This window comes from Amblyomma mixtum, chromosome 4 (genome assembly GCF_055824585.1).
Source record: "Amblyomma mixtum isolate Tamu chromosome 4, ASM5582458v1, whole genome shotgun sequence".
Taxonomy (NCBI): domain Eukaryota; kingdom Metazoa; phylum Arthropoda; class Arachnida; order Ixodida; family Ixodidae; genus Amblyomma; species Amblyomma mixtum.
This window is the reverse complement of record NC_143015.1, coordinates 102967413-102994995: the sequence shown is the minus strand read 5'-3', so window position 1 is coordinate 102994995 and position 27583 is coordinate 102967413. Positions and strand designations below refer to the sequence as shown.

The 27583-nt window shown below is 46.6% G+C and overlaps 1 protein-coding gene across 5 annotated transcripts in view; it reads right to left on the bottom strand.

Moving 5' to 3' along the window:
* Positions 1-27583, bottom strand: part of LOC149347653 (uncharacterized) — a 50193-nt gene that overhangs the window by 8600 nt on the left and 14010 nt on the right. For 3 of the 5 annotated variants that reach the window (XM_089587276.1, XM_089587275.1, XM_089587274.1), the window contains exons 2-10: positions 27295-27384; positions 18979-19079; positions 15508-15582; positions 14688-14823; positions 13774-13935; positions 10413-10505; positions 9326-9438; positions 7825-7901; positions 407-495 (exon numbers count right to left, since the gene is read on the bottom strand). In XM_089587276.1, coding sequence (XP_089443402.1) covers positions 407-495; positions 7825-7901; positions 9326-9438; positions 10413-10505; positions 13774-13796 — 395 coding nt within the window. In that variant the 5' untranslated portion in view covers positions 13797-13935; positions 14688-14823; positions 15508-15582; positions 18979-19079; positions 27295-27384. The remainder of the gene's footprint in view (positions 1-406; positions 496-7824; positions 7902-9325; positions 9439-10412; positions 10506-13773; positions 13936-14687; positions 14824-15507; positions 15583-18978; positions 19080-27294; positions 27385-27583) is intronic. The other 2 variants (XM_089587273.1, XM_089587277.1) reach the window with 1 other exon arrangement.

Sequence of the window (27583 nt, the reverse complement as noted above, 5' to 3'; positions counted from 1 at the left end):
ACGAGCAAGGTGTACAACCGAACGGGCGATGCAGCGTTGGAAGACGCTGTCGCGTTTCAGTCTTAGAGGCGAAGCCTAACGTCTTAACAACGCATCAGTGACGCAAGCAGCAACACCGCGTTCAAGGCTTTCGCCTCACCGCACTTTAAGTCAACAAAGTGCCCCCTGAATTTTGAAAGTAAATCTGAGTGCGACAGCAAATTTTTTTTCTGCGTCAATCCTGCACATACAGGAAGTGCACGTTTAACACCATGAAGTCACAAAGCCATAATGCCTAATATAGCGCTTCGATGTGCACCGACGAACAGGATGTGCCACCCTTGTGCCCAATGCCCCCGGAGCTAAATATTTTCGCTTTAAAATTTATTAATGCGAATAAGTAGCAGTAAAATAGCTGAAAACTTACCTTTGTGGTTCAGGCTTATGTCCTGAAGTTTTTGAACCCTGCCACCGTGTCGTTAGGAGCGAGGTACCGCGTCCGGAGGAACGCTGACGCTGTAACATAGCAACAATACTTAGTACACGGGTACGTTTAAAGGCGAAAGTAAGTTATGGTGAAAACCTCCTTAATGATTGTTTTAAGTAGCTAGGTGTTTATCTCAGTGCTGATTTAAGCTGGAACACCCACATAAATCACATCACAAACAAAGCATTTAAGAAACTGGGACTCATCAAACGTCGTCTATATCTTGCCAACCCCGAGACAAAGCTTCGCGCGTATACTACACTCATAAGGTCAGCTTTAGAATACGCATCTTTAATATGGAGTCCAAGTGGCGTTTCATTAATTAACCGTCTTGAGTCTGTGCAAAATAAAGCTGTCAGGTTCATCCTTTCTTCATACTCACCGTATGAAAGTGTGTCATTATTGAAGGAAACTATCAGTATTCCCGACCTTATCACTCGACGCAAGTTCTCTCGTTTATCGTTTTTTCATTCCTTGTACTACGATGGCTCCCCGTTCACAGCTGATCGCATCGCCCCTGCCCATCATGTTTCATCCCGGTCTGATCATTCCCACAAAGTGCAACCCATCTTCGCACGAACACTGAAATATCAAACATCACCCTTACTATTATCTATGGCAGAGTGGAACTCGTTACCGGCTGACATAGTTTCTGAAACTGAGTTATCACATTTCCAAACAAAACTTTCATCGCACTTTGGCCTACAAAATTCACAGTGATATTTTCAGTATTGTCGAAGCATTGTCTTATACGCTCAACCTATGTATCTTTCAGCGACTGCAGTGATGTGTACTTGCAATTTGTATATAGTTATTCTTTGTATTTGTTAACTACTGTGTGCCAATAATCTGTATTGTGTTGTTTTCATGCCCTGCCCTCCTATGTAATGCCCACTTGGGCCTTTAGGGTATTTAAATAAATAAAAAACCTATACGAAATAGCATCGTTGAGTAATCAAGCAGATCACTACGCTTAAATCAGTGCATTTCCTATTTCATATCGGTATACCAAAATTATATTGTTGCGGGAAAGAATATATTTACAGATATTTACAAATAGACAAGAATAGCTGCGAGCGGCACCACCGAGAACACAGTCCGAACTTCGTTGTCGTCTTCTACTACTCCCACTCGTGCCATCGCTCTTTGTCGTCGTCGTCTACCCGCATCAGGACCCCCGGCTGCTGAAACGCCGTCTCGGCGTTAGGGCGGCGACGTATGAGCGTCGTGATAAGGTTTAAGGCGACAGACGTGGACGATGTCGGTGGTGGCGCCAGATGACGATGGCGAGGTTTCAAGGGGAGCAATTTCATAGTTTACGTCGGTAACACGGCGCACGACAAGGTAAGGGCCACGGTAGTGCGAAAGGAGCTTCTCGGAGAGACCGACGCTGCGAGAGGGCGTCCAGAGAAGGACGAGTGATCCTGGAGTAAATTCGACGGCCTGGTGACGGCGGTCGTAGGCTGACTTCTGGGAAACTTGAGAGGCTTGGAGCCGACTACGTGCTATTTGGCGCGCCAGCGTGGCCTGGGAGATGGCGTCCCGAGCGTAAGCAGTGGTGGGTGCTGAAGAAGGCGGCATGAGTGTGTCCAAAGGCAAGGTGGGATGCCTACCAAACAGAAGGTAGAAAGAAGAATAGCCTGTTCTGTCATGAAGGGAAGAGTTATATGCAAATGTCACATAAGGCAAGGCTGTGTCCCAATCTCGGTGGTCTGGCGACACGTACATGGCTAACATGTCGGTGAGCGTGCGGTTGAACCTTTCCGTAAGCCCATTGGTTTGTGGGTGGTAAGCTGTCGCGAGCTGGTGCTGCGTGTCACACGAACGAAGAATGTCGTGAACTACTCTGGATAGAAAATAACGACCGCGGTCGGTGAGCAGTTGACGAGGGGCGCCGTGGTGAAGGATGACGTCTTGCAGAAGAAAATCGGCAACATCGGTAGCGCAGCTGGACGGCAAAGCACGCGTGATGGCGTACCGAGTCGTATAATCATTTGCGACAGCGATCCACTTGTTGCCGGAGAGGGACGTTGGAAAAGGGCCAAGAAGGTCAAGGCCAACACGGTGAAAAGGTTCCGGAGGTATGTCGATGGGTTGCAGAAGACCGACAGGCAAAGTGGAGGGCCTTTTCCGACGTTGACACAGGTCGCAAGCGGCCACGTAACGCTTGACGGAACGATAGAGACCAGGCCAAAAGAAGCGATGCCGCACCCGAGCGTACGTGCGGGACACGCCAAGGTGACCGGCTGTCGGCAGATCGTGCAGTTCTTCAAGGACAGAAGAGCGTAGACGTTGGGGTATCACGAGAGCAGGAGCGGAGGGCCATCGGAGCGTAGGTTTCGGCGATACAAAATGCCGTTCTGGAGCACATAACGGTTCAGAGACGGAGATCGGTTTGCAGAACGGATGCCATCGAAGATAGGACGTAAAGATGAGTCGTGGCGCTGTTCGTTGGCAATATCGGCAAGATCGGAGATACCTAAGAGGCAGGGCAGGGTCTCAGCGTCCTCTGGGTCAGGTGGGTCCACTGGGTATCGGGATAAACAGTCAGCGTCCTGGTGATGGCGCCCTGACTTGTACAGGACGGAGTATGAGTATTCTTGTAGGCGCAATGCCCAGCGACCAAGGCGACCGGTGGGATCTTTTAGTGAAGACAGCCAACAGAGAGCGTGGTGATCAGTGACAATAGCGAATGAACGGCCGAACAGGTAGGGTCTGAATTTAGCTACTGCCCAGACAAGGGCAAGACACTCGCGCTCAGTAATGGTGTAATTTTGCTCTGCGGCTGAAAGTAGGCGGCTGGCATAAGCGATGACTCGATCTTGACCCTGTTGACGTTGGGCTAGGACGGCGCCGATGCTAAATCCGGAGGCGTCCGTGCGAACCTCTGTGGGAGACGACGGGTCAAAATGTGCTAAGATGGGCGGAGTGGTCAGCAAATAGACGAGGGATGAAAATGAGTTCTCTTGAGCAGGGCCCCAGGTAAAGGGGGTGTCGTTCTTCAGAAGATCGGTGAGGGGACGAGCGATGCCGGCGAAATCTTTGATAAAACGGCGAAAATACGAGCACAAGCCGACAAAGCTGCGCACATCTTTCGACGACCTTGGAAGAGGAAAGTCCTTCACAGCTTGAATTTTGATGGGATCTGGGCGTACACCAGAAGCGTCAACGAGGTGTCCGAGAATAGTGAGTTGGCGACGACCGAACTTGCATTTCGATGAGTTCAGCTGAAGTCCGGCGTTACGAAACACTGTCAGAATATTGTAGAGGCGCTCGAGGTGCGTGGCAAAAGTAGGCGAGAAAACCACAACATCGTCTAGGTAAGAGAGGCAAGTGGACCATTTAAAGCCACGAAGAAGGGAGTCCATCATTCGTTCGAAGGTAGCCGGGGCGTTACAGAGGCCGAACGGCATGACTTTAAACTGGTATAAGCCATCAGGCGTCACGAAAGCGGTCTTCTCGCGGTCCTTTTCATCAACGGCAATTTGCCAGTACCCCGATCGGAGATCAATTGAAGAGAAATATTTGGCGCCGTGGAGGCAATCTAATGCATCATCGATCCTTGGGAGTGGATATACGTCTTTTTTTGTGATGCGGTTGAGGTGCCGATAATCAACGCAGAAGCGCCAGGTGCCGTCCTTCTTTTTCACCAGGATGACTGGTGAAGCCCAGGGACTTGACGAGGGCTCGATGATGTCTTTTGCGAGCATCTTGTCCACCTCTTGATTTATGACGGTGCGTTCGGCGCTGGACACTCGGTACGGACGTCTGCGGAGAGGAGCGGAATCACCGGTGTTTATGTGATGCGTCACCACAGAGGTCCGAGCCAAAACACGGCTATCAACGTCGAATATGTCGCGGAAAGATGATAAGAGGCACCTAAGATCGCGAGCTTGCATCGGCGGTAGGTCAGAAGCGATCATGTCGGCGTAGTCGTCCGTTGGGTTCACTGTTGATGGGGCCGCAGGCAGCCGGCATTGCTGAGTGGAAGGTAAGTAGCTGTCCACCACTGATATCATACATTCGGCAGCAGGGCACAGCGTGGCGAGTGAGATGCCTTGCGGGAGCGGTTGGATGGATGAACCAAAGTTCAGAATCGGAAGGTACGCTCGGTTGGCCGACATTGTAAATACAATGTGTGGAAGCGCAATGCTGCGTGTCAGGGTGACGTCAAGTTCCGGAGTGACTACGTAGTGACCATCAGGTACAGGGGGAACAGATAAGAAAGAAATGTAAGTTGCGGCTTGAGGCGGTAGACGGACAAAGTCGACAGCACAAAGACGGTGTATAACTGGGGACGGCGACTCAGCAGAAAGAGGAAGGTCAAGCTGAACAACATTAGTGGCGCAGTCAATGAGGGCTGAATGCTCAGACAGGAAGTCGAGGCCAAGAATGACTTCATGAGGGCACTGGTCCAGAACAGAGAACAGAACGGATGTACGGCGGCCGGATATGGTCACACGGGCTGTGCATAGTCCAACAACATGAGGCGTTCCGCCGTCGGCAACGCGGAGAACGGCTTTGGGTGCAGGGGTCAGTACTTTTCGGAGGCGGCGTCGTAGGGCTGAACTCATGACGGATACGTGCGCGCCTGTATCGATCAGGGCTCGCACAGGCACTCCATCGACATGAATGGCGAGCAAATTATGGTGTGCGCGAAGGGCTAATCGAGGATTTTGGGACTGGGGCTGTACAGCAGCATCACCTCCAGACACTGCAGCGTCTAGTTTTCCGCTTGCGAACGTCCGTAGGGGCCAGGAGTGGAGCGACGGCATCGGGGCGAACGAGACTGTCGACGCAGGGGGGACGGGGAGCGGCTGGAGCGGGGAATCTGGCCGTCGACTGTAGCACTGTGCTGGGCTGGAGGGGGCGTGTAGTGGCTGGGCTGTTCGTCGTCGCGATGGGAGCTGAGAGGACGGTTTGTGCTGCGACGGGACCAATAATTTCGACAGTGGCGGGAGATGTGGCCAATGCGGTGGCAATGGAAACAAATGGGCCTGTCGTCGGTTGTCCGCCAATCGTTAGGGTTTCGGCGACGTGGAGAGAAGTACGAAGGTCGTCCAGGAGCAATCGCAGTGATTTCGGGTGGTGGTGAAGACCGTACAGGGCTGAAGGGCTGAAAACCAAGGTTTTCAAGCTCTTGGCGGACGACAGCCTGTACCAGAGAGATGGTAGGTAAGCGGTTGTCGCCATCATGTAGATGCAGGGGGGTAGGGGACATAGCTTCGAGCTCGCGTCGGATGATGCGGGTCACATTTTCTCGGGGTGCTGGAGTTTCCCGGTGTCGCAGGTCTTCACATGAAGAAGTCGCAGCCGTGTTGGGGAGGCGTGTGTACGGTTGGCTAATACGCCTGCTTTTGGCTTCCTCGAAGCGTCGACATTCCTTAATAAATCCGTCGACTGTAGTGCAGTTCTTTTATACGAGCAAGTTGAAGGCATCGTCTGCGATTCCCTTCAACACGTTGCCGACTTTGTCAGACTCGGGCATGTTGGCGTCAGCTTTGTGACAGAGGGCCAGCACATCTAGAATGTACGACACATAGGACTCCGTAGATGTTTGACCTCGGGAGGCGAGGTCCTTCTTAGCGGCAAGCGTTCGGCCGAGCGGCCGTCCAAACAATTCGCGGAGTTTCTCTTTGCACGCGTCCCAGCTGGTCAGATGGTCTTCGTGCGTCTCATACCAGACCCGGGCGGTGTCTTTTAGATAGAATATTACATTTGCGAGCATAAGGGTCGGATCCCAGCGGTTGTAGGTACTCACTCGCTCGCACATGTTGATCCAGTCGTCGACGTCAGTGTTGTCGGTACCAGAAAATGTCCCAGGGTCACGAGGGGGAGAAAGAACGAGTGATGTCATGGCCGGGGCTGAGGTTTGCTGGGCGGCGTCTTGGGTCATGATGAGTGAAGGCAACTGGCGGCCGCTGCGGAGCTCCGTCGTCGGTAGACGTAGGGGAAAGCCGCACCTCCACCAAATATGTTGCGGGAAAGAATATATTTACAGATATTTACAAATAGACAAGAATAGCTGCGAGCGGCACCACCGAGAACTTCTTCTTCTTCTTCACCTCTTTATAATGGCACATACCCACGTGGGGGGATTGGCCAAGGTGTAGTGGTATACACAAGAAAATTTTCATAGGATTAAACACAGTCCGAACTTCGTTGTCGTCTTCTACTCCTCCCACTCGTGCCATCGCTCTTTGTCGTCGTCGTCTACCCGCATCAATATGTATTAGGATGCCACGAAGCCACATCCTGAAATGGAACCTCCTACATATCGGTAAAGATAAAGAAAGCTGTTATCAAACGCACGCGAATTAAGGGCTATGTCTTGCAAGTATTCGCCCAGCGTTCCTGTGTTGCCTCATAATGACAATCGTAGCTCAATACAGAATATGTGAATCACACAGTTTCTCATAAATACCTTATAGAAGTTCCAACATAACATCCTTTTTATGTCGATATTTTTTATAAAAAGCAGATTACTATTTGATCTTCATTTAAATTAATGGTTCTCAGCTATGACAGTCTAGATTTAAACAAGTAGAAACTATTTCGAACGGTTTAGGTTTATGGAGGTTTAACGTCCCACAGCGACACAGACTGACTGACTCCGACCCGAGCACACAGCTTATGCTGGTGACGAGGGCCAAGGCAGCGGCGGAGTCCATCGGGATCCTGGAATAGGGAAGACCGACCACTGGAGCTCCACATCTACCTATCCCCACCGCCCCCCTGCTCCCTAACTCTTCCTTTTGTGACAATAAACACGGGTCTCTAGAACTTCGCCTGCATCGAGATTTGACCTCCGCGGCCGGGATCGAACCGGCGTCTTTCGAGCCAGCAGCCGAGCGCCATAACCACTGAGCCACCGCGACGGCCACAATCTCGTTTAATTAGAGCTTTATTTGCATTTGCTTGCTATCACAGTATAATTCGACTTAGCTTCGGTTTATGAATCTGGTCCATTTGGAAAAAAAAATAAGCCTGGATATCAGAAGCGTGTGATGCAATAGTAACCGCATACACGTTTTGTCCTAAGAATGCAATCACCTTGTTTGACACGCGTATAATATTTGTGCAAAAAATTATATGACGCAACAATTATGAAGTTTCCCATGATATAGCTTTCTTCATTTTTTCAGCAGGGTTATGCTGTTTTCATAGACAACAGCGGAAAATGCGCGGGCAGAACCTCAGTATTTGAACCTTAGTGGTTGGAGGGGGGGGGGGGTTCCTCTAGCCCAAGAACCAGCCCAGAGCTGCGCTGTTCTTTGTTCCTCTCCCCTATTCGAGAAGCTATCACCCACAGCGTTCGCTCGGAAGGCGTTTCGACAAAGTGTGAAAAAAGGGTTAACCTTGGAAGTAGACAGCTCGGTTGTCGGCTCCTTGGACGGCTCGGGGTCAGCTCGGCACGGTGGTCGGTTCCTGAACGCTGAAATTGGAGGAAAATACAAAAATGACAAGATACTTGGCTAAACATTCTGGAAGGGGTCGCAACTGTACAGCTAAATCCTTACAACTGTACAACAACTGTACAAAAAAAAATGCTAAAAAGGTCAGATTCTGCCATAAAAGGAAGGAAAGCCGATGGCGATACGCTATTTGTCATTCTCGTCGAGCTCACAGTTTGGATTGCGACCCGTTGCTCAACGAAAAAAACGTTATTAAACTCATTCGCCAAAATATGCGACACAACACCGAAATTGTGCTCCACTGATTCTTGAATGGAAAAGCGTTGGTTGCCACGTAAATGAATAATCCTTACCTCTTGGGATTATTTAACTTGCACTGACATTTCAGTGCACAACACCCACCTCCATGAAAGCGAATTCTTAGACCCCTCCAGTGTGTTGAATCATCCTGGCACATGATGGAATACATAGCTATATCGCGTCCACAATGATGTGCGCTAACTCAGCCAGCCAAAATCTTTAATTGGCTTTAGGGGTGAGGCGGTTCACACAGTTATCCGCACTCTATGTCAGCCTGCTCGTTATAGCCTACGCGATAAAATGGCCATACGGTATACATTGTTTTCACGAAATATTAAAAAAAAAACAACTCTGCACACATAGTACATATGCGACTGACTTTTTAAGCAACATTGCCGCCACTAGAATTAAAATGGATTGGCACCCTGTGACGACTTTGTGGTTTGAATTCAACTTTTTTTATTACCACATTCACAAATACTGAAGAGTCAGGAGAGAGCATTAGTTTGTTGTTTTGTTTTTAGTGGTTTTTATAAATAAAGCTAACAATGGAAGGAAAAGATGTAGTCAGCCGCGGCATCTACCATGTAAACCTTAATCACCCGAGCTGTGGCAAGCGGGAATAAAAGGACAGGGAGAGGGAAAGAGAGGGAAGAGCCAGAGTTGGTTGAGGTTTATGAGGTTTTAACGTCCAAACCGACTCAGGCTATGAGGGACGCCGTAGTGAAGGGCTCCATAGATTTCGACCACCTGCAGTTCCTTAATGTGCACTTACATCGCACAGTACACAGGCGGGTGCGGTAGTAAGAAAAGATAGGGATAGGGCGGCAACATACACTGTGTGCAATGTTAGGGGTTCCAGAAAAGATGTTCCAACGTCTTTCATCGGTCCTCAAAGGCACTCTGCCACATCATCGAATCCTGAAGCTGTGGTAAGAATGTTGCATGGAGCCAAAAGGGTTCCTTCACTGGTTTCAGAATATTCTGCTATGGGAAAATTGCTAAGATCATACATATTCGAATAAAATTGCGCTGAAAAACTTACTACACAAAAAAGGCTATTCCCCACTTGTGTTGCCGATACACACTTATCATTACACCATCCTCGGCGATACCACATTAGCCCTCATGAACAGGCACTCACCCGTCCGCGTAGTGTGAGGAAGGCTGCGACGATGAGCGCTGCATCTTGCAACCACCATGGGTTCCGGCCCTGAGCGGGTTCCGACTGCGCGAAACCTGACGGCTGCTTGGTGGCTGTGAAAGAGGGTAACTGTCATAAAAACACACTGCGTCTCTTCCAGCCGAGCCGAATAACAAAGACACGTCACACCCAACAATGAAATAAAGCGTGCAACAACCACTGAGCGACATTAGGTTTCTATTTACGGGAACGCACTTTGGAAACTAAGTGTGCTTACGACGTTCATATCGATGAATTTCGTTGGCAGAAAAGCACTTGTCTGGCCCATTGCGTAATTCATTTAAAAACCGCTAAACGACTACATCGGTTGTCCGAAGAGTTTGTTTATTGTAAGACGGACACCAAGCGTGGGTAGTAGCTATAGTGTACTACGAGAAAAGCATGCAGCCAACGATCCTTCTACTGACTATGTGTTTTTTTAAGTCATTTGGCCCGATATTATGGTGCATTTTTCCAACTAGCCAGCCATAACGTTTTGCATTTGAGCCTTGCGTTTTCCAGCGATCCCATCCACGCACACACACACACACATACACGCAGGGATGCACTAAAAAGGATTTTTTCGCGGTATTGACTACTCTATATAAGCAACGTGGGAGTATTTATTTAAAAGTGGTTAATATCCTATTGTACGTAATCTTTAGGAAGAGTGACATGAAGCAAACAGCGTCAAACATTATTTCACGCATGACATGCATTTTATGTTGCTCCCACACTGTGTGCTGTTCAACGAGCGTGTGATCACGGGAGAGTAGTGCCAATGTCTCTCGCGGATCCTGAAACCAATTTTGCCACATTGTCGAACCCAGCAGCTGTGGGCACGAATGGAGCTGAATGTAGTGGGGCAACAGTGTTCATACCCCACGCACAGCGCTCTACTCTCGTTAGTTAAGCAAGAAGGTGCTCATTAGAGAAGAAGGTGCTGGTTAAGAAGTTGCTCGTTAAGAAGGTGCTCGCTAGTTAAGTAAGAATGTGTGGCCCTGTGCAACAAAGTGTGAAGTGCAGTGAGAAGTACGACTCTTCATACTTGCTGCTCGTTATCCTGCAGCAAACGCAGCATAGACGCCGGAAGTTCAGGACGAACAAGTCGTCTGCTACGCGGCGAAGAGCGGACAGCTTCCTGCGAATACGGCACATAAGAATATAGCCGGGTGTGTCACGGAGGGCATTTAACACTACATACGCGGTTTGGATACGAGAGCATTTTTTTTTATTTTTATTTCCTGTGCATGGCTTACTGAGTTGCTCAATATAGTCTCTATCTTTCTAATGGCTCACCTACTGATTAACACACAGTCATAAGGCGCGACATATGTAATAAGGCAGATCTGTTCTCCAAGAAGCAATGCGGTTCTGTGGCCTAAGTAAAGGAATAGCAGATGTTTTGTGGACTATAGGATGCGTGCTGGCCTCGCAATTTGAAAGACCTGGTTTCAGTCCCACGCCTTTCCAGGAAATTTGATTTTTCTTTTGTAACCACGTTGACGTCATCCATGATTTTTCGCGACAACTTTTGCACTCAACACCACCCGGTTTCATTGCCAGAGAGCCATATATTGCTTCACCAATAAAACAGGCACCGACAATTTACTTGTAGTCTCAGCTGGAACTCTGTATTTCATGCCACTAAAAATTTGTTATCCCTAGCTCCCTCTCCGCCGAGTTCTTGGATTGGTTTATTGGGGTTTAACGTCCCAAAGCCACTCAGGCTATGAGGGACGCCTTAGTAAGGGCCTCCGGAAATTTCGAGCACCTGGGGTTATTTAACGTGCATTGACATGGCACAGTAAGTACATGAGCCTCTAGAATTTCGCTTCCATCGAAATTCAGCCTCAGCAGCCGGGTTCTTGGAAGGGAGGAAGGGAGGTGTACTACAATTGTGAAGAGTAAGATGTTCGGCAGCTGCAGGGGCAGAGTGAACACGTTCCGTGAGACGACAGCGCCAACTGTTTGAGCCCGGACCTGTCTGACTTCTGTACCCAGCTTTGGCAACAGATATACTCCTGCAAGAAATAACGCCCGTTTTATCTTTGTGGAGATGCGGGGTGTGGCGAAAAGGCTTCGGACAGACGTATAGAAGAAGGGTTTGAGGGTTGGCATCGGCCACTGGGGACAGGGTCCGGCGGCGGCTGTGACGCATCACGTTGGCGACAATGCCGCAGCCATAACAAATACGGAGGCTGTTCGTCGTGCGCCATTGGTACAAACGTTGCGGTGGTGGTCGGGTGGCAGGAAAGGGAGAAGACCATGTTGGAGGTGAAACGAAACCAAAGGTTCTTGGCGGGGTCGCTTGACGGCTTCGGTGTAGGTAAACCGCGCTGCAATGGGAGGCTGGAAGCAAACCGATGGTAGCGCCGCGGACAGTTGCGCCCGATAACGTGCAGGCGGGTCAGGGGGAACATGCGAGAGTGTCCGAGCAATCTTCTCACGGACAAAGCGCTTGATCTGGGAAAGGAACGAGCTGACCTGCTCAAGGCCTCGACTTTCTCTGCCGAATATGGAGCAAGTTTCTGCGCACAGCAGCGATGCTTTTGCCTTGGCTGACATCGGCGCTGCTGTACCTGCCTTGAGCGAGAAACTGTGCCGCCAACTGCAAAGAAATGACGACGACGCTGGCTGGTTTTTCGCTTTGCGTCGCAAAATCGCCACTTATGGCGGCTTTTCGTTGTGCTCTCCCAAGACGTCACCTTAGGGGATTTTCTCTCCCAACATCACGTCGTGATCAACTGCACTCGCGCCGAAGTGAACTTGTTCCCTTCGGCGAAGACCCATTGGGTGTTACCACAACCACGAGCGCCAAACTGACTGCGGCTGACGACGTCTTGATCTCCGTTAACTGCGACTCTACTCCCGACGACCCTAGCATCTTTATCCCGTCCGACGCCTTCGCTTCACGGCGCTGTCCACCTCTGTCGTTCGCCGCGCTTACTGTCGCAGCTGGCTGCAGCTGCCGACCATTTTTTTCTTTACAAGATATATTGAGATTACAGTACTATATAATATATCCGAGGGAAGCAAATGGATCTCATCAAATTGGCAGATGTCGAGAACAAAATTTTTGCAGGAGGTAGGGAGTAATGGGGTGATGTCGGAATTGTCCTGCCAGCTGAGAAGATCATGTTCAGTGCACGCCGTTAGCGCGACACAGTAGTCTGATCTGACCAAAAGCGTATAAATAAAGCCTTTCTCGGCTCCGTTGTGAGTGTCCTTGTCAGAAGGTAGTCAAGGTACGACTATCTCACAAGGAGAGTTGGTGATGCGAAGTGGCTACCTATGTGCGGCCACTCTTGGTCAGCTGCGCAAGGTTCTTATTGCGAGATTCAGCGTCTCTCTTCTCCACTTGTTTTACTGAAGTAATGCACCCAAACTAAACGTGCAGATTTTGCGTTTGGAAAGCCTTAGATTCTTTGCCCTATACTTTTCGCTAAGCCTCTCCAGCGTGGACGCATGCGGGCTTTCGCACAGGAGAGGGCGCCATGGCACCTTGATGACTGCTGACCCGAAAGGTGCGGGTTCGATCCCGGCCGCGGTGGTCGAATTTCGATGGAGGGAAATTTTAGAGGCCCGTGTACTTTGCGATCTGAGTGCACGTTAAAGAACCCCAAGTGGTCGAAATTTCCGGAGCCCTTCACTACGGCATCACTCATAGCTCTACTCGCTTTGGGATTTTAACCGCATGAACCAAACCAAACAATATCCTCTTCGTTTTTCTCCCATATTCTATGATTCCAGAGAGTTATTAAGCAGAAAATGATCACAATTCTTTTATTCTGCCATTAAAACTGATCTCCAAACAAGCAATGTCATAAACAAAAAGAGACTGTGGCTGCTATCAAGAGGTTACGCGAAAAATGTTATAATGCTAAATTTTCGCCTCAATAGGGCAAAAATAACAGCCCTAATTGAAGCCGTTACAGCAGGGCGGGAAACGAACTATGGTTCTGTGCTATATCTGAACGGATTCATCGACACTCTAGACCGTCATTTCGTGTTACGACTGATTTTTACATTTATGCAAGGAATAATGGATGCTATATAAAAAAAGCCAAATCATCCGTCACATTTTTTCCGAGGTAAAAACTAAGATGAAGAGGCATGTGCTAGGCGAAAGGAAGTGCCAGGAAAAGTCCGGCCCCGCAGTCGTCGATTTCGATATTATGGCTACCACAGTGACACCACGCCTTTATGTAGCCGTAGCGCCAAGTCACCGACAGCTCTAAGCTTCGAACAGTTTCTGGCGTTACCATGAGAGCCAATTTGGCCACCACGGTCTCTAGGATGGAAGCGTTTTGAAAAAAATGAATCCGTCACGCTCTATTGTGCCATATTTGTGAAATTTATAGTAAATGATCCAAGTGTCATCAACGGATCTTCCTGAATATGCTCACGTCTTAATTAACTTCTCACCCATCTGTTGGACTGCGTGACGACCACTACCACGCGCACGCGGCGCAGGTATTCCACACGAACTCAGGTCAGGCTCGGGCTCAGGGGATGTCGGGTGTTTGGCGGCTGGTCACACCGAGATGGACCAGGAGGTGACGGGCATCCTGTCATCGGAAATCAAGCTGAATTCAATGAATATGCAGTTGTGCTGCCGGTAGTTGCGGGTATCTACGAATCGCATTGATAAGACTTTCGCAGAGATGAACGGCCGCAGTTCTGTTGGCATGCCAGCAGCACTGCCAGAGCAGCTTGGCTGCGCTAGGAATGCTGGGAAATGGGGTGTATAGGACGAAGGAGATGAATGGCGGTGGTTATAGCGTGAAGGGGTTGGTGGCAAGTACAAGACATTGCGTCCATGGTTCTGCGAAACGCGAGGAATCAAGTGCTACCTCGTCAGCGACACCTTGCAGAACGTGTTCGCGTGGAGACCGGCAGTGGCGGGCGAATAATTGCATAGTTTACAAAACGTGTACAGTCGTAAGGATTATGACAGGGAATAAGTTAAGAAACTTTATTTACTGATTACTCCTCAATCATATGTGATAAGCATAGTTATTTCAGCCGTCTAACGAATTTTCTTCTTGGCGTATAAAATCTAGAAAATGTCTCAAAATTTCTAGAGGAAGAACAGAAACTACGCAATTCACTGCAAAAAGATTATTCCCACTCATGACTGTGCATTCACCCTTCTACACGACCGCAAGCCACAACTACAAGCAGTTCGGACAACACGATAGAGTTAGATTTTTCAAGTTTGCATGCAGCGATATGACCAGCACGACTCTTCAATGAGCTAGGTAGATGGACAAATTAGTTGAGATAGCACAACAAGAGCATTGCTGTTGAGATTACTAACCTCGTCGCAGTAGTATGACAATGGCTGCAGGAGACGCAAAGCAGGACGCAGCACTCCCGTCAGAAGCAAAGGTTCTAAACAACCTGGTTGGCTTCGCGAAGACAGCTCCAAACACAGGCTATAGGCACATTCCCGTCTGCGAATGGATGAAGCAGAATGCAGCATCATGCGTAGCGCAACACGCAAAATATACTAAGACAGGAGATGCGTGTCTGGAGAGTGTTACTTTAGAGATAATTTCCGTATGTTTCTATAGAATTTGTGGAGTCAGTATGATGCATACAGAGTCGCTATGGAATATATGAAAAACAAGTTTGAAGAGGAAAAAACGATGTGTTTGGGATCGTGCGGACTCTCTGCAAAGAAAGTAATCAAATAACCAAGAAGAATGATCCATGTTTCGAAAGGTCTCGGAGAGTTTTGAATAACTGGTCTAATGGTTATTTAAGCTGTCGAAAATATCTCTCTGTGGTTGAGAAAAACAGCTAAACGAAAAGCTGCGAATTACAAAGGGACATGCGTGACCGGCTGCTTTCAGCATGAACAAACACAACATCGTAACAATCACATAAAAAAGTTTCGAGAGAGCAATTCTTGACAAGCTGGTTAGGGTCACCGCCGTTCCGAAGGAAATCTTCGGTGAGAAGGCAAACTTAAAATTCATGGCTGTGCAACAGGCCAAGCTGGAGAAGGCAGCTTTGGCGCTTCTGAAAAAGTGGCCTTTCAAAACTAAACCAGGAAGTTCGTGTGTAATTCTGTCATCTACCTGCAGTTTAAAAATTTGGTGCACTCTGTTAAAACAGCATTGAGGGGGACTTACCATGGTGTGTGGAAGTAAAAGTCCCGTATCTTAATCACTGCTGCCTCGTGCTCCTTTCCCTGTTTCATCATCCTCCTGAAATATCGATAAAGATGTCCTCTGGAGAATCTAGCAAGTGACAACATTTCGCGGGATGTATTATGAACCCAACGATAGAATTTTAGGTTTCTTGATCACCTGCTATGCTTAGCCACCGGCCTAAATATCATAAACCAAACTGATCCTTTACAAGAATTGGACGTCTCCAATCGTCGGAGCAGGTTAGTACCGAGAGGAACAAGCCTCTACTGTTCCGCATATTTTATACCCACAGTGCACTTTGCTTAATATTTGTAAATGTGCTAGAATGGTCGATGAAATGAAATGCAGTCCAGAAAAGATACAAGGAATCTTTCTCTGCTATTTTTGCCCTCCGTCACTCCTGCTTGGCTAGAGTTCAGGTTTGCCTGAACCAATAAGGAGCAGGGCAAAAAATTAAAAGAAATAAATTTTGGAAAAACTGCTGTATTACTCCTGCCGCCGACACCAGAAACTTTCCTCTGACTACAACCTGTAGATCGTGAGGTACACGACGTTTTTACTAAGAAAATGAGCTAAAATGCAGATGACAGGCGATCACACATCTGGTATGCATACTAAAAGTAGTTAGTTACCTGTACCATCGAACATTCACTTAGTTCTTTATAACTAGATATTTTGAAACACAGACATAGAAAAAGCCTTGCTGTCAGAAAAAAAGCTCGCCTGAGTGCACATCGGGGAAAAAAAGATGGTCTCTGAGCCATATACACATGTACAATGAATGAGGTCTGCATAGCAGAAGGCTCGCTGTACAGGATTCCAATGTGATGGTTTTTTATATCGAAACAGCAATTTTACTAGGAGTACCAGCTACAGCCCGCTAACAGGCACATATGTATGAACAGATCCAAAGCGAAATCTAATACACAAGCGGACACGCAAGTAGTTTCATCTCTCAAACTACAAACAAGAAAAAGGACAATTCTAAGCTAAAAAATGTCACAATTTTAAGGCAGCTTAATTTACAGAAACTTGTTCGATGATTTCCTCGAGCTGAGGTTTTTATAAATTCTCGCATTATGGCATTTGGCAAAATAATCTGTTAACATTACCATGCCGCTGGAAGCACGGCCAGTAACACGTAGCACTTATAGCTTTGGAGAGCTGTGTAAGGGTTGCCAGACTCACAGGCAAAATTAACTGCACAAGAACATTTCAGTAACGAACTGGCATTGCTGTAGAGGACACTGCGCATCGTGGGTGACATGCACAACTTCATGCGGCTCGAAGCCGACCGAATATGTTATAGCCATCTTTGCTTCACATGTTCAGCAGTGTAGAAAAATCTTTGAAGTTCTGTAGTGTTTTTAATGCAAAAGCACTTAGGTTGTCACAAAAAAAAATTCCGGCTTCTCGGTCAGAATATTTTCTCACTGCTCGAGTGAAGTCACGAGGCCCTGTGACGTCATCACAACCTGCCCACCGTGACAGGTGACAACCGGCTTATTGGATTGAGAGGTCACGTGACCTTACAACTTCAAAACATGCCCATGGTTGCAGGTGGCAACCTGGCAGAAAATCTGAGTAGTCCATCTAGTAGAAAATATTAGGGCCCCCAAAATTTGGATGCTGCTTCCCCTCCCCTCCACCAGAAAATTCCCAATGATCCCTAAAAATAGAGCCAGACTAGAAAATACGCAAAGGTGGATTAAGGTTGATTTCTGGGTCGGATTAATATAATCCCACAGGTGAACATATGGAAGGTACTCAGACTTTCTGGAAGGGTGCCACTCACGCATAACGATAGAGGGCAATGGAACCTGTTCCAACCTGAGTATTGGCGGGAAAATCACAAGAAGAGTATTAGACACTCGTTGTAAACTCCATATCAGGCAATCTAATTCGTGCCGCATTTTCCTCTTCAGGGCTATGGTTCAAATGTTTTTCTTTTGTAGTGTAGCTAAACTACGCCAGCAGCTTCGGGAGGTCAGCGTGGCTGCGCGCTGAACCGTGGCACCACTGCTTCGCCAGCTGTGGACACGCGCACGTCGGGCCTCGCGGTGGAGGAGACGCCACCCGCCTCGTGGGGTGTGCGCATGCGCTGAGTGAAATCAGATCACGCAGCTGGTGTGCGCGCCCGACGCCTATATTATGCTAGCATTTCGGGCCTTCAGCGTGGCAGCGCCGTACCCACCGTGGCGGTGCAATGGCTGGTCACGTGGTTGGCCACGTGGTGCGGAGCAGCTGCCGGCGGCGGCGAAACCGAGTGGGGCAGTGGAGAGGGGGGAGAGTGAATCCATGTCCAGGGACGACGAACATGAGGAAGGAACGCCCAGCTAAACGCAGCGGCGAAAGAGTGACTTTGCAATTCGACTGAGCGAGTTCCACTCGGCCAGCTGTAGCTATCGCGTCACTCCAGGTTTAACCAGACCTAAACCGCAGCCAATTTTTTTCTATAAAGATTTGAAGTTGTCTTCATTTCTCACATGTTACACTATATAATTTGTTTTTGAGGCACAGTAGCACGCTATAGACACCTCCTGCTTCTTAGTCTCATTTGTTAATTACTACAAGTCAACATGTTGCTCTAAAAAGTGGTAGGGATTTAAAGTTGTTAAACTGAGTACATGTGCGGAAGCAGGTGTTCATTCTTGAGTTGGAGAGGACGCTTAAGCTTCGGCTTAAGAGTATGACGCGATAGCTGTAGTGCGTTAATGTCCATAAATGGAGAATTGCTAATTCCCTACTTAACATTCATAGATTTCGGCGAGTGCTCATACTATTACCATCAAAGTGACGCAGCGCTTAAATGATGCACCACTGCACTGGCAGGTGGCTGTTTCTATCACAGCCAACGGTAGAGAATGAGCGACCCATGTTGCTCTTCCCGAGCACCCTCTGAGGCAGTTGCTAGGCAACGGCGACTCAAGGTCGTTTGGTAGCCGCACCGCCACGAGCATAGGCGACGAACCGAGCTGGGCTCCAGTAGTGTTGCTTTCGCAACCAAATCGGGTGAGAGGCAACCGCGCCGCTAGCACAGAACGTGGGAGACGTAATGCTTGCCCATCTATGTGCCCATCTATGTGCATCACTTACATTGGATTTTGTACGCCACTTTATGAAGTGATACCAAAAAAGCTGACGTCACGCATCGCATAGCAATAGAGTCTGACATCCGACTATCTGTTAGGTGCGGGGGCGGCTCCTCGAGGAGCAGGGGGTCCACGGGCCCCGGTCCACGCGACGAGCGGTTAGACCTGGCGTAGTATTGCTTTCGCAATAAAACCCTTCGTTTTCATGTTGGTCATCCAACGCTGAGCATCGATGCTATGGTGTTCGCGCTATGAACATTTTCGGCAAGTTGTGAGGTGATTAAGATATTTCCAGTGTCAAAACGCTAGAGTTGAAATGCCAACCACTGTTCACTTATACTAAGCGAGGCTTACTCACCGGGACTGTAGTGCAACGAATGTCGAGGGCGTCCATGAGCGACGCAGGTGTCTTACACGTAGAAGTGTGGCTTTGGCTCTCCTGCATAGGGTACATCCTACCTGAAAAGTTGTCGGTCAAAAGGAATTAGGGGTGACGGTAAGACCGCAATATTACGCGGATCGAACCACACTTGCTTTTCAGCTGCTTAAAAAGCAACTGCAGTAATTTTTCAGCCTTTGATTTATGTTGCTCAGGGCTATGTCATTGCAGTACGAGAAAGCCCTTATACTCACTTTATACATGTACTCATACTGTTACTTTTGCTTGGATTTTTATGGAAGCAACTTTAAACTTCTTTAAGATACTTGTTTTCAAATACTGAAACAATAATTTTACATAAGGAACAACTCTGAACCAAAGCGGAAACACTTCATGCTCAGACTTCGAGGCTTGAAACGGTAGCCAACACCGGCACGGACAATCTTTGAGACATGAGGGTACTAACGGTCTCTCGTATGATTCTACAGAGCGTTTGCATGCGGCCTTTCGGGTAGCGGTTTTATAACCTGTGCTAGATTCGCAGCACGAACTCAGCGCTTTCCGACCAAATCAAAGCAGTTTTAATCAAACGAATGACAAAGACGTTTTAGCACAAATCTTAAAATACTCGCCTTAAATATACATTGCCCTTCTCACAGACACTTTTCCACACATGAAGAAATCTAAGTGTATAAACACTATTATACACCATCTATACTTTTCAAATGTAAACTCTCTATATAATGAAAACATAATCCTTTCGAGCGACGCATAAACTGACATTTAAAGCATTGGGTCTATAATGACGGCTCTCAAGTCAATATGTAAACCTCACCACAGCTATAATCCATCTATATTTTTTAAATGTAAACACTCTATATAATGCAAACATAATCCCTTCTAGCGACGCATCAATTGACACTTAAAGCATCGGATCTACACTGACGGCTCTCAAATCAGTACGTAAACCTCACCACACCTTCGGAGAAAAGCAAAACAAGAAGAAACAAAAATATGACAACAAAAATGATCCTGCATACAACGAAGTCTGTTCATCAACCAGAAATGACAGATTTCTGACCTACTGACCACAAGATTTCCAGACGCTTAACATAGGCTGTTTTCCTTATTTTCTGTATGCGTTGCCGAAACATGTCAACCAGGAAATAGTCTTTGTACCGGGCTGGTTCAAGCTGCACCCGACGTGGCATGCTGATTCCGCCCTGATCATGCTCCACGCGAGACCCGAGACTGCTCTCAGGTGATGGCTCAGAGGCTTTTCCTGATAATTTCCAGCACCATGGGGTGTGCATTTCTGGCAAGGAACTAGCCGACGCTTTCAATACTCTTTTCATTCAACAATCTAATCAGATTAAGGTTTGTAGTAATAATAGTATGGACAACTTTGACCGGTATCTGCCGGAAATGTACAGCAGTCAGTCACTATTTCTTGCACCCACAAACTGCTCAGAAGTTTATTCTTCCATGAATGCTATAAAAAACAGTAAAGCTCAAGACTCAAATGGCATGCAGGTGATCCCGGTAAAGTACGTTCTTGACCTAATCTGTCCAGTTATCACTCATATTTATAACCTAATTTTATCTACAGGCATATTTCCTGAAGAAATGCAGGTCGCTCGTGTAATACCCATATTTAAACATGGGGATAAAGGTATACTAAGCAATTACCGTCCAATTTCCATATTACCTATTTTCTCAAAGGGAATCGAAAAAATATTACACATAAGAATTTCTTCATTTTTTTCACAACACAGTTTGTATTCTGACTTTCAGCATGGTTTCAGACGGCACCGATCAACAGAGACGGCCCTTGTAGCACAAAAAGAGATCATTTTAGAAGCTTTTAGCAAAAGAGAGATTATAGCAGGCATTTATATCGACTTTACGAAAGCGTTTGATCTTGTAAATCATTTCATCCTTCTTTCCAAGCTACATAGATACGGAAGTGCAAAAGTGCAAGATGCCGGGCTAGTTGGTAATCCATGATGAAATAACAGCGCAAGGAACGGGACGAAAACACGAAGGAAGAATACACAGACACGGGCGCTGACTAACAACTGAAATTTTATTTCGAAGCAGGACACATATATAAAGTACAAAGAGGGGGGTGTGTCCAAGGCGATCCTGCACAATCACCGAAACAGTGTAGTCACGTCCAAGGGTAAAAACGATAAAAAGGTGAAAAAGCCGAAAGAAAGACAAAAAGCGATAAAACCACGGTGTAAGAGGCCGGGACGGAAGTAAAAGCGATGAAAACGATGAAAACGGATATGCACATAGCCAAAAGGCAAAAAACAGCGTTAAACTAACGGTGAAAAACGGAACTAAAATCGCGCACGAGGTGATTAACAAAAAACACAGAGAGGGGCATTTAAGAACAGAATTAAACATTTACCCTGCCCCTAAGAAAGTCCAATTCTTTTTGCGACAGGCACAGGGAGGGTGCACTCACACATTGTTCTTTTGCGTTGTGGATTTCGAATGCTTCTACGATTTGCCTGGATATCCTATCCCGTCCTCTGGCAAGAATTTTGCAGCGATTGAAATCTGGGTAACAGGTTTCGTCCGGATCATTACGTTTGCACTTTTTGCAGTGCTTGGCAAGGTGCCCAGAAATTGCAATATTGTCTACATTATTCCTGTGCTCTTGAAGCCTAATGTTGAGGCACCTGCCTGTTTGGCCAATGTATCTCTTCCCACAGGATACGGGCAGAGAGTAGACGACGCCGGTTTTGCAGGGGACGAGTTGTTCCGAATGAGTCTGCCCACACCCACGGGCGATCAGAGGTTTGTTCACCTTCGGGCATAGGGCGGAAAGCTTGTTTGGCGCTGAAAAGACAACGTCAACCCCTGAACGTTTCGCGACCTTTTTGAGGCGGTGGCTGACCTCATGAATGTAAGGCATTACGACCACTCTTCTATTCTCCCTGTTGGACGCCTCCTGCGCGTCATGTCGTCCTTGTTTCTTGGCGACGGACCCGGCCACGGACACCAGAACGTTCAGGGGATATCCGGCGGTTGACAGGCGCTCGACCTGGTTGCTGAAACTATCCTGGAAATGATGTTCACAGGACTTCTGAAGCGCATTTTGAAAGCAAAGTCTTACTATCCCTCTCTTAACGAGTTTTGTATGGGCAGACATAAAAGGCAGAATAGGTTTTTTACCCCTGGGCTGATAGGACCAGCAGGTATGCTGGTTAGAGAAATGCAGTCGCAGGTCCAGAAATCTGATTGAGCATTCATGCGGTGTTTCATGCGTCAAAGCCAGAGGAATACATTGGCCAAACATAGAAAGAATTTCGGATACCATAGGGTTAAATGCTTCGTGGCTGCAATTCAAAAGAACGAGATAGTCATCCACGTAACGAAAAATTTTTGCTACGCACGTATCAGCGATCCTGTCATTCAACATCCTATCGTATCTAGCAAGGAAGAGTTCGCTTAGTATAGGTGCTACGCAAGAGCCTATGCAGACACCTTGTTTTTGTATATATGCATGTTCACCTGACGTAACATAGGAAGAATTCAGATAAAATTTCACAAGACGTAGAAAATCACCGATGGACAGGCCTACTTCGTTCTGAAAATTCACGGCTCCGAAGGTGTCGATAGCTTCTTCAATGCAAGACAGCAGTTCTCTGTGCGGTAAAGAATAATATAAATCTTTGATGTCGACCGAGAAGGCGTTAAGGTTGTGGTCATGTTTAATACTTAAAAAATCTATAACCTTTTTTGAGCCATCGATCACAAATGGGTCATCGACGGTTGTGGTATTAAACATGACCACAACCTTAACGCCTTCTCGGTCGACATCAAAGATTTATATTATTCTTTACCGCACAGAGAACTGCTGTCTTGCATTGAAGAAGCTATCGACACCTTCGGAGCCGTGAATTTTCAGAACGAAGTAGGCCTGTCCATCGGTGATTTTCTACGTCTTGTGAAATTTTATCTGAATTCTTCCTATGTTACGTCAGGTGAACATGCATATATACAAAAACAAGGTGTCTGCATAGGCTCTTGCGTAGCACCTATACTAAGCGAACTCTTCCTTGCTAGATACGATAGGATGTTGAATGACAGGATCGCTGATACGTGCGTAGCAAAAATTTTTCGTTACGTGGATGACTATCTCGTTCTTTTGAATTGCAGCCACGAAGCATTTAACCCTATGGTATCCGAAATTCTTTCTATGTTTGGCCAATGTATTCCTCTGGCTTTGACGCATGAAACACCGCATGAATGCTCAATCAGATTTCTGGACCTGCGACTGCATTTCTCTAACCAGCATACCTGCTGGTCCTATCAGCCCAGGGGTAAAAAACCTATTCTGCCTTTTATGTCTGCCCATACAAAACTCGTTAAGAGAGGGATAGTAAGACTTTGCTTTCAAAATGCGCTTCAGAAGTCCTGTGAACATCATTTCCAGGATAGTTTCAGCAACCAGGTCGAGCGCCTGTCAACCGCCGGATATCCCCTGAACGTTCTGGTGTCCGTGGCCGGGTCCGTCGCCAAGAAACAAGGACGACATGACGCGCAGGAGGCGTCCAACAGGGAGAATAGAAGAGTGGTCGTAATGCCCTACATTCATGAGGTCAGCCACCGCCTCAAAAAGGTCGCGAAACGTTCAGGGGTTGACGTTGTCTTTTCAGCGCCAAACAAGCTTTCCGCCCTATGCCCGAAGGTGAACAAACCTCTGATCGCCCGTGGGTGTGGGCAGACTCATTCGGAACAACTCGTCCCCTGCAAAACCGGCGTCGTCTACTCTCTGCCCGTATCCTGTGGGAAGAGATACATTGGCCAAACAGGCAGGTGCCTCAACATTAGGCTTCAAGAGCACAGGAATAATGTAGACAATATTGCAATTTCTGGGCACCTTGCCAAGCACTGCAAAAAGTGCAAACGTAATGATCCGGACGAAACCTGTTACCCAGATTTCAATCGCTGCAAAATTCTTGCCAGAGGACGGGATAGGATATCCAGGGAAATCGTAGAAGCATTCGAAATCCACAACGCAAAAGAACAATGTGTGAGTGCACCCTCCCTGTGCCTGTCGCAAAAAGAATTGGACTTTCTTAGGGGCAGGGTAAATGTTTAATTCTGTTCTTAAATGCCCCTCTCTGTGTTTTTTGTTAATCACCTCGTGCGCGATTTTAGTTCCGTTTTTCACCGTTAGTTTAACGCTGTTTTTTGCCTTTTGGCTATGTGCATATCCGTTTTCATCGTTTTCATCGCTTTTACTTCCGTCCCGGCCTCTTACACCGTGGTTTTATCGCTTTTTGTCTTTCTTTCGGCTTTTTCACCTTTTTATCGTTTTTACCCTTGGACGTGACTACACTGTTTCGGTGATTGTGCAGGATCGCCTTGGACACACCCCCCTCTTTGTACTTTATATATGTGTCCTGCTTCGAAATAAAATTTCAGTTGTTAGTCAGCGCCCGTGTCTGTGTATTCTTCCTTCGTGTTTTCGTCCCGTTCCTTGCGCTGTTATTTCATCATAGATACGGAGTCCGTGGCATTGCTCACACACTGCTTAAGTCATACCTTGGAAATAGAACTCAGTACGTTGACATAAAGGGCAGTAAATCTTCCGTGCTGGCTGTATCAACTGGAGTCCCGCAAGGAAGCATACTTGGGCCACTGTTATTCATTATCTATGTCAATGACATTGTTCGATGCACAGACAGCGCTCAGTTTGTCTCGTACGCAGATGATACGACGCTTTTTGTTAAGGGCAAGACAGAAGCAGACATTGAATTGCTGTCGAATAAAGCGCTTGGCGATTTACACCAATGAGTTAACGCAAACTGTTTAAGGATAAACCCGTCTAAAACACAAGCAATTTTATATTCACCAAAAGGAAAACATCAGCTGGCTTCATTGAATCTACGTCTAGGTACAGATCGCATCCAAATAGTCGATACAGTGAAAATACTTGGTGTTCATTTCTCAAAGCATTTAACTTGGAACAAACACGTTGAGTACCTTCAATCGAAAATATCCAGTGCTGTTGGTGTTATTGCGAGACTGAGAGAAATTTTGCCTACCAAGGTTAAAATTATTCTCTATAATTCCCTAGTATTATCTCTTCTTCAGTACTGTATTATTGTCTGGGGCACGACTGGTATGACTGACTTAAAAAAACTGCACTTCAAAAAAAAGCAGTTCGGTATATCGCTAATGTGTCTTTTTTGCACCACTCGGCCCCCCTTTTTGAGAAATATAATGTTCTCCCAGTGTTTTGCCTATATAACTATAGGTTAATGCTAATATATAAATCTTTTGTGAAAGAAAAAAGTAATTTTTTAATATCTTTAGCCCAACTACAAGAAAACGCCAGACCTCGCCTTACGAGGCACAAGGAAAAATGGCTTGTACCTACACCTCGCACCTCATACCATACGCAATCTTTGAAATATATTACTCCCACATTACTCAATAGTTTAGAGTCGTCGAATTTCGATCCAGCATACGAACCTAAACATACCATTAGTCTGTTCTGTCGGCAGAAATTACTATAGTTGTCTTAGATCTTGTAATGTGAGAAGTTTTCTGCGCTGTAATTATTGTACCCATGTCCCTTGTAGAAATTTACTGTCGCTTCAATTCGTTACATACTGTGTCCAGAATGTCCAACACATTGTACTTCATCTATTTTTTTTCTTTGTTTTCTTTTTTTTCTGTGTTTGAAGCGTTACAAACTGTTGTTTGCCTTGCAATGTTGAATTTGTATTTTTTGTTGCGCTTGAACTATATTGCCTCTGTAATATGTATGTGTATTTATTTTTCCTTTGTTATGTTGATGTTGTTTCCGACACGCTGCAGTGCCACCATGTAGGGGGCCGGGGCCCCTGTCAAGCTGTTCTTACAGCTTTTAGTCCCGGCTCCTACCTTTTCGAAAGGAAAGGAAATAAAGAGAAAAATGAAAATGAAATGAAATGAAACACGCAGGGACATGACGCACGATGCTTCTGGGGGATGTCTCCATGACAACGAAGAAACTGCGTCCTCTTCCACTGCACATAACAGGAGAAATACGGCTAGGAGCGGCTCCAAATAAATTTGTGACGCGTAATTCGTGTTTACCCAAAGGCAAAAAAAAAATCAAAGCCTTCAGTACTTATTTCACCTTGAAAGACAACTGTACAACTAGAGAATTGCGCGAAATTGAAAGATTCAAATGTATACAGCCAGTAGGTAGAGCATGCTAAGAGTTTTTGCGGTAGCATTTAAAATAGTGGTTTAATCGAGGATTAAATTTTATTTATGCTTCTCCTCAATGCTCCGGTTGAGTGTGCGTAAGTGCGATGTGACGTCACGGAAGATAAGATTTCCACCTATCTCTGCCATCAAGCACACCCCGATGTGCCTTGTTTGATGCTGCCGAAGAACTCTCGGCGGGCTTTGCCTTCGGTGACGTTTGTTTTTTTTTTCCGTCGAAACTAAGTGTTTATGCGTTGGAAACGTACCAGTACCTTCAAGGACGTCATTATGCGCCCCCACTTGCCACTGTGCGCGGAGGCCAAGCGTGAAGGCCATCGCAATTTTAATCGTCGATTACGTCACCATTTGAAACACTAGCCAAAAGGACTTGGTATCCTTTACCTGCAAGTTTCATACATTCGACACATTTAAGTTCATCGGTTTCTAACCATATGCAATTGCCCTTTTAAGTACCACCAATTTTGTGATCGGTGCGACGAAATTTATCTCTCCTTTCGCTTTCAGCAGCGACGTCAGAATTTTTTGTAGTCTTCTGAGCAACTACAGTACGTCGTAAAAAATAGACCCGTTAGCGAACCCAGCTTCTTAGGATGCTGAAGTGGCAAATGAACAAAGGTTATTTCGAAATTAGGAGCATCGCAAGTAGCACAGGTAATCGGCCCTAATAAAGCAAATGGATGGTTTTACTACAGTCCGTTCTATGACCATCATGCGCCAATACACTCTCAATATTTAGCCAATTACGTGTTAGCGAAGGAATTGGTGAGTTATCGGTTTAGACTGAGCATGAGATCAGATGAACATTTACAATTTTTAAACTAGAACTGAATGTGGCGCCGATTTTTATTTTTATTTTTTTTGCGTCAATTTTGCGCATACATAAAGTGTTTAACACCACGAAGTCACAAAACCAAATTGCCTTATATATATGCTTCGGTGTGCACCGATCACAGATGCGCTACCCTTGCGCCGAACGCCCCCGGAGCTAAATATTTTCGCGTTGAAATTTATTAATGCAAATAAGTAGCGATAAAATAGCGGCAAACTTACCTATCAGGTTCAGGTACTGCTTACTGAAATTCTCAAATCCAGCCTCCGCGTCATTAGCAGCGAGGTACCACGTGTAGAGAAACGTTGTCGCTATAGGAAAACAACGATATGCATACGGGTAAGTTTAAAGAAGAATGTAACATGGTGAAAACATTCTTAATTCTTAACCTATACGAAATAGCACTGTTCAGTAATCAAGCAGATCACTGCGCTTAAATCAGATCATTTCCTCTTTCATATCGGTATATTATAATTACATGCTTTAGGATGCCCCGAAGCCACAGCCTGA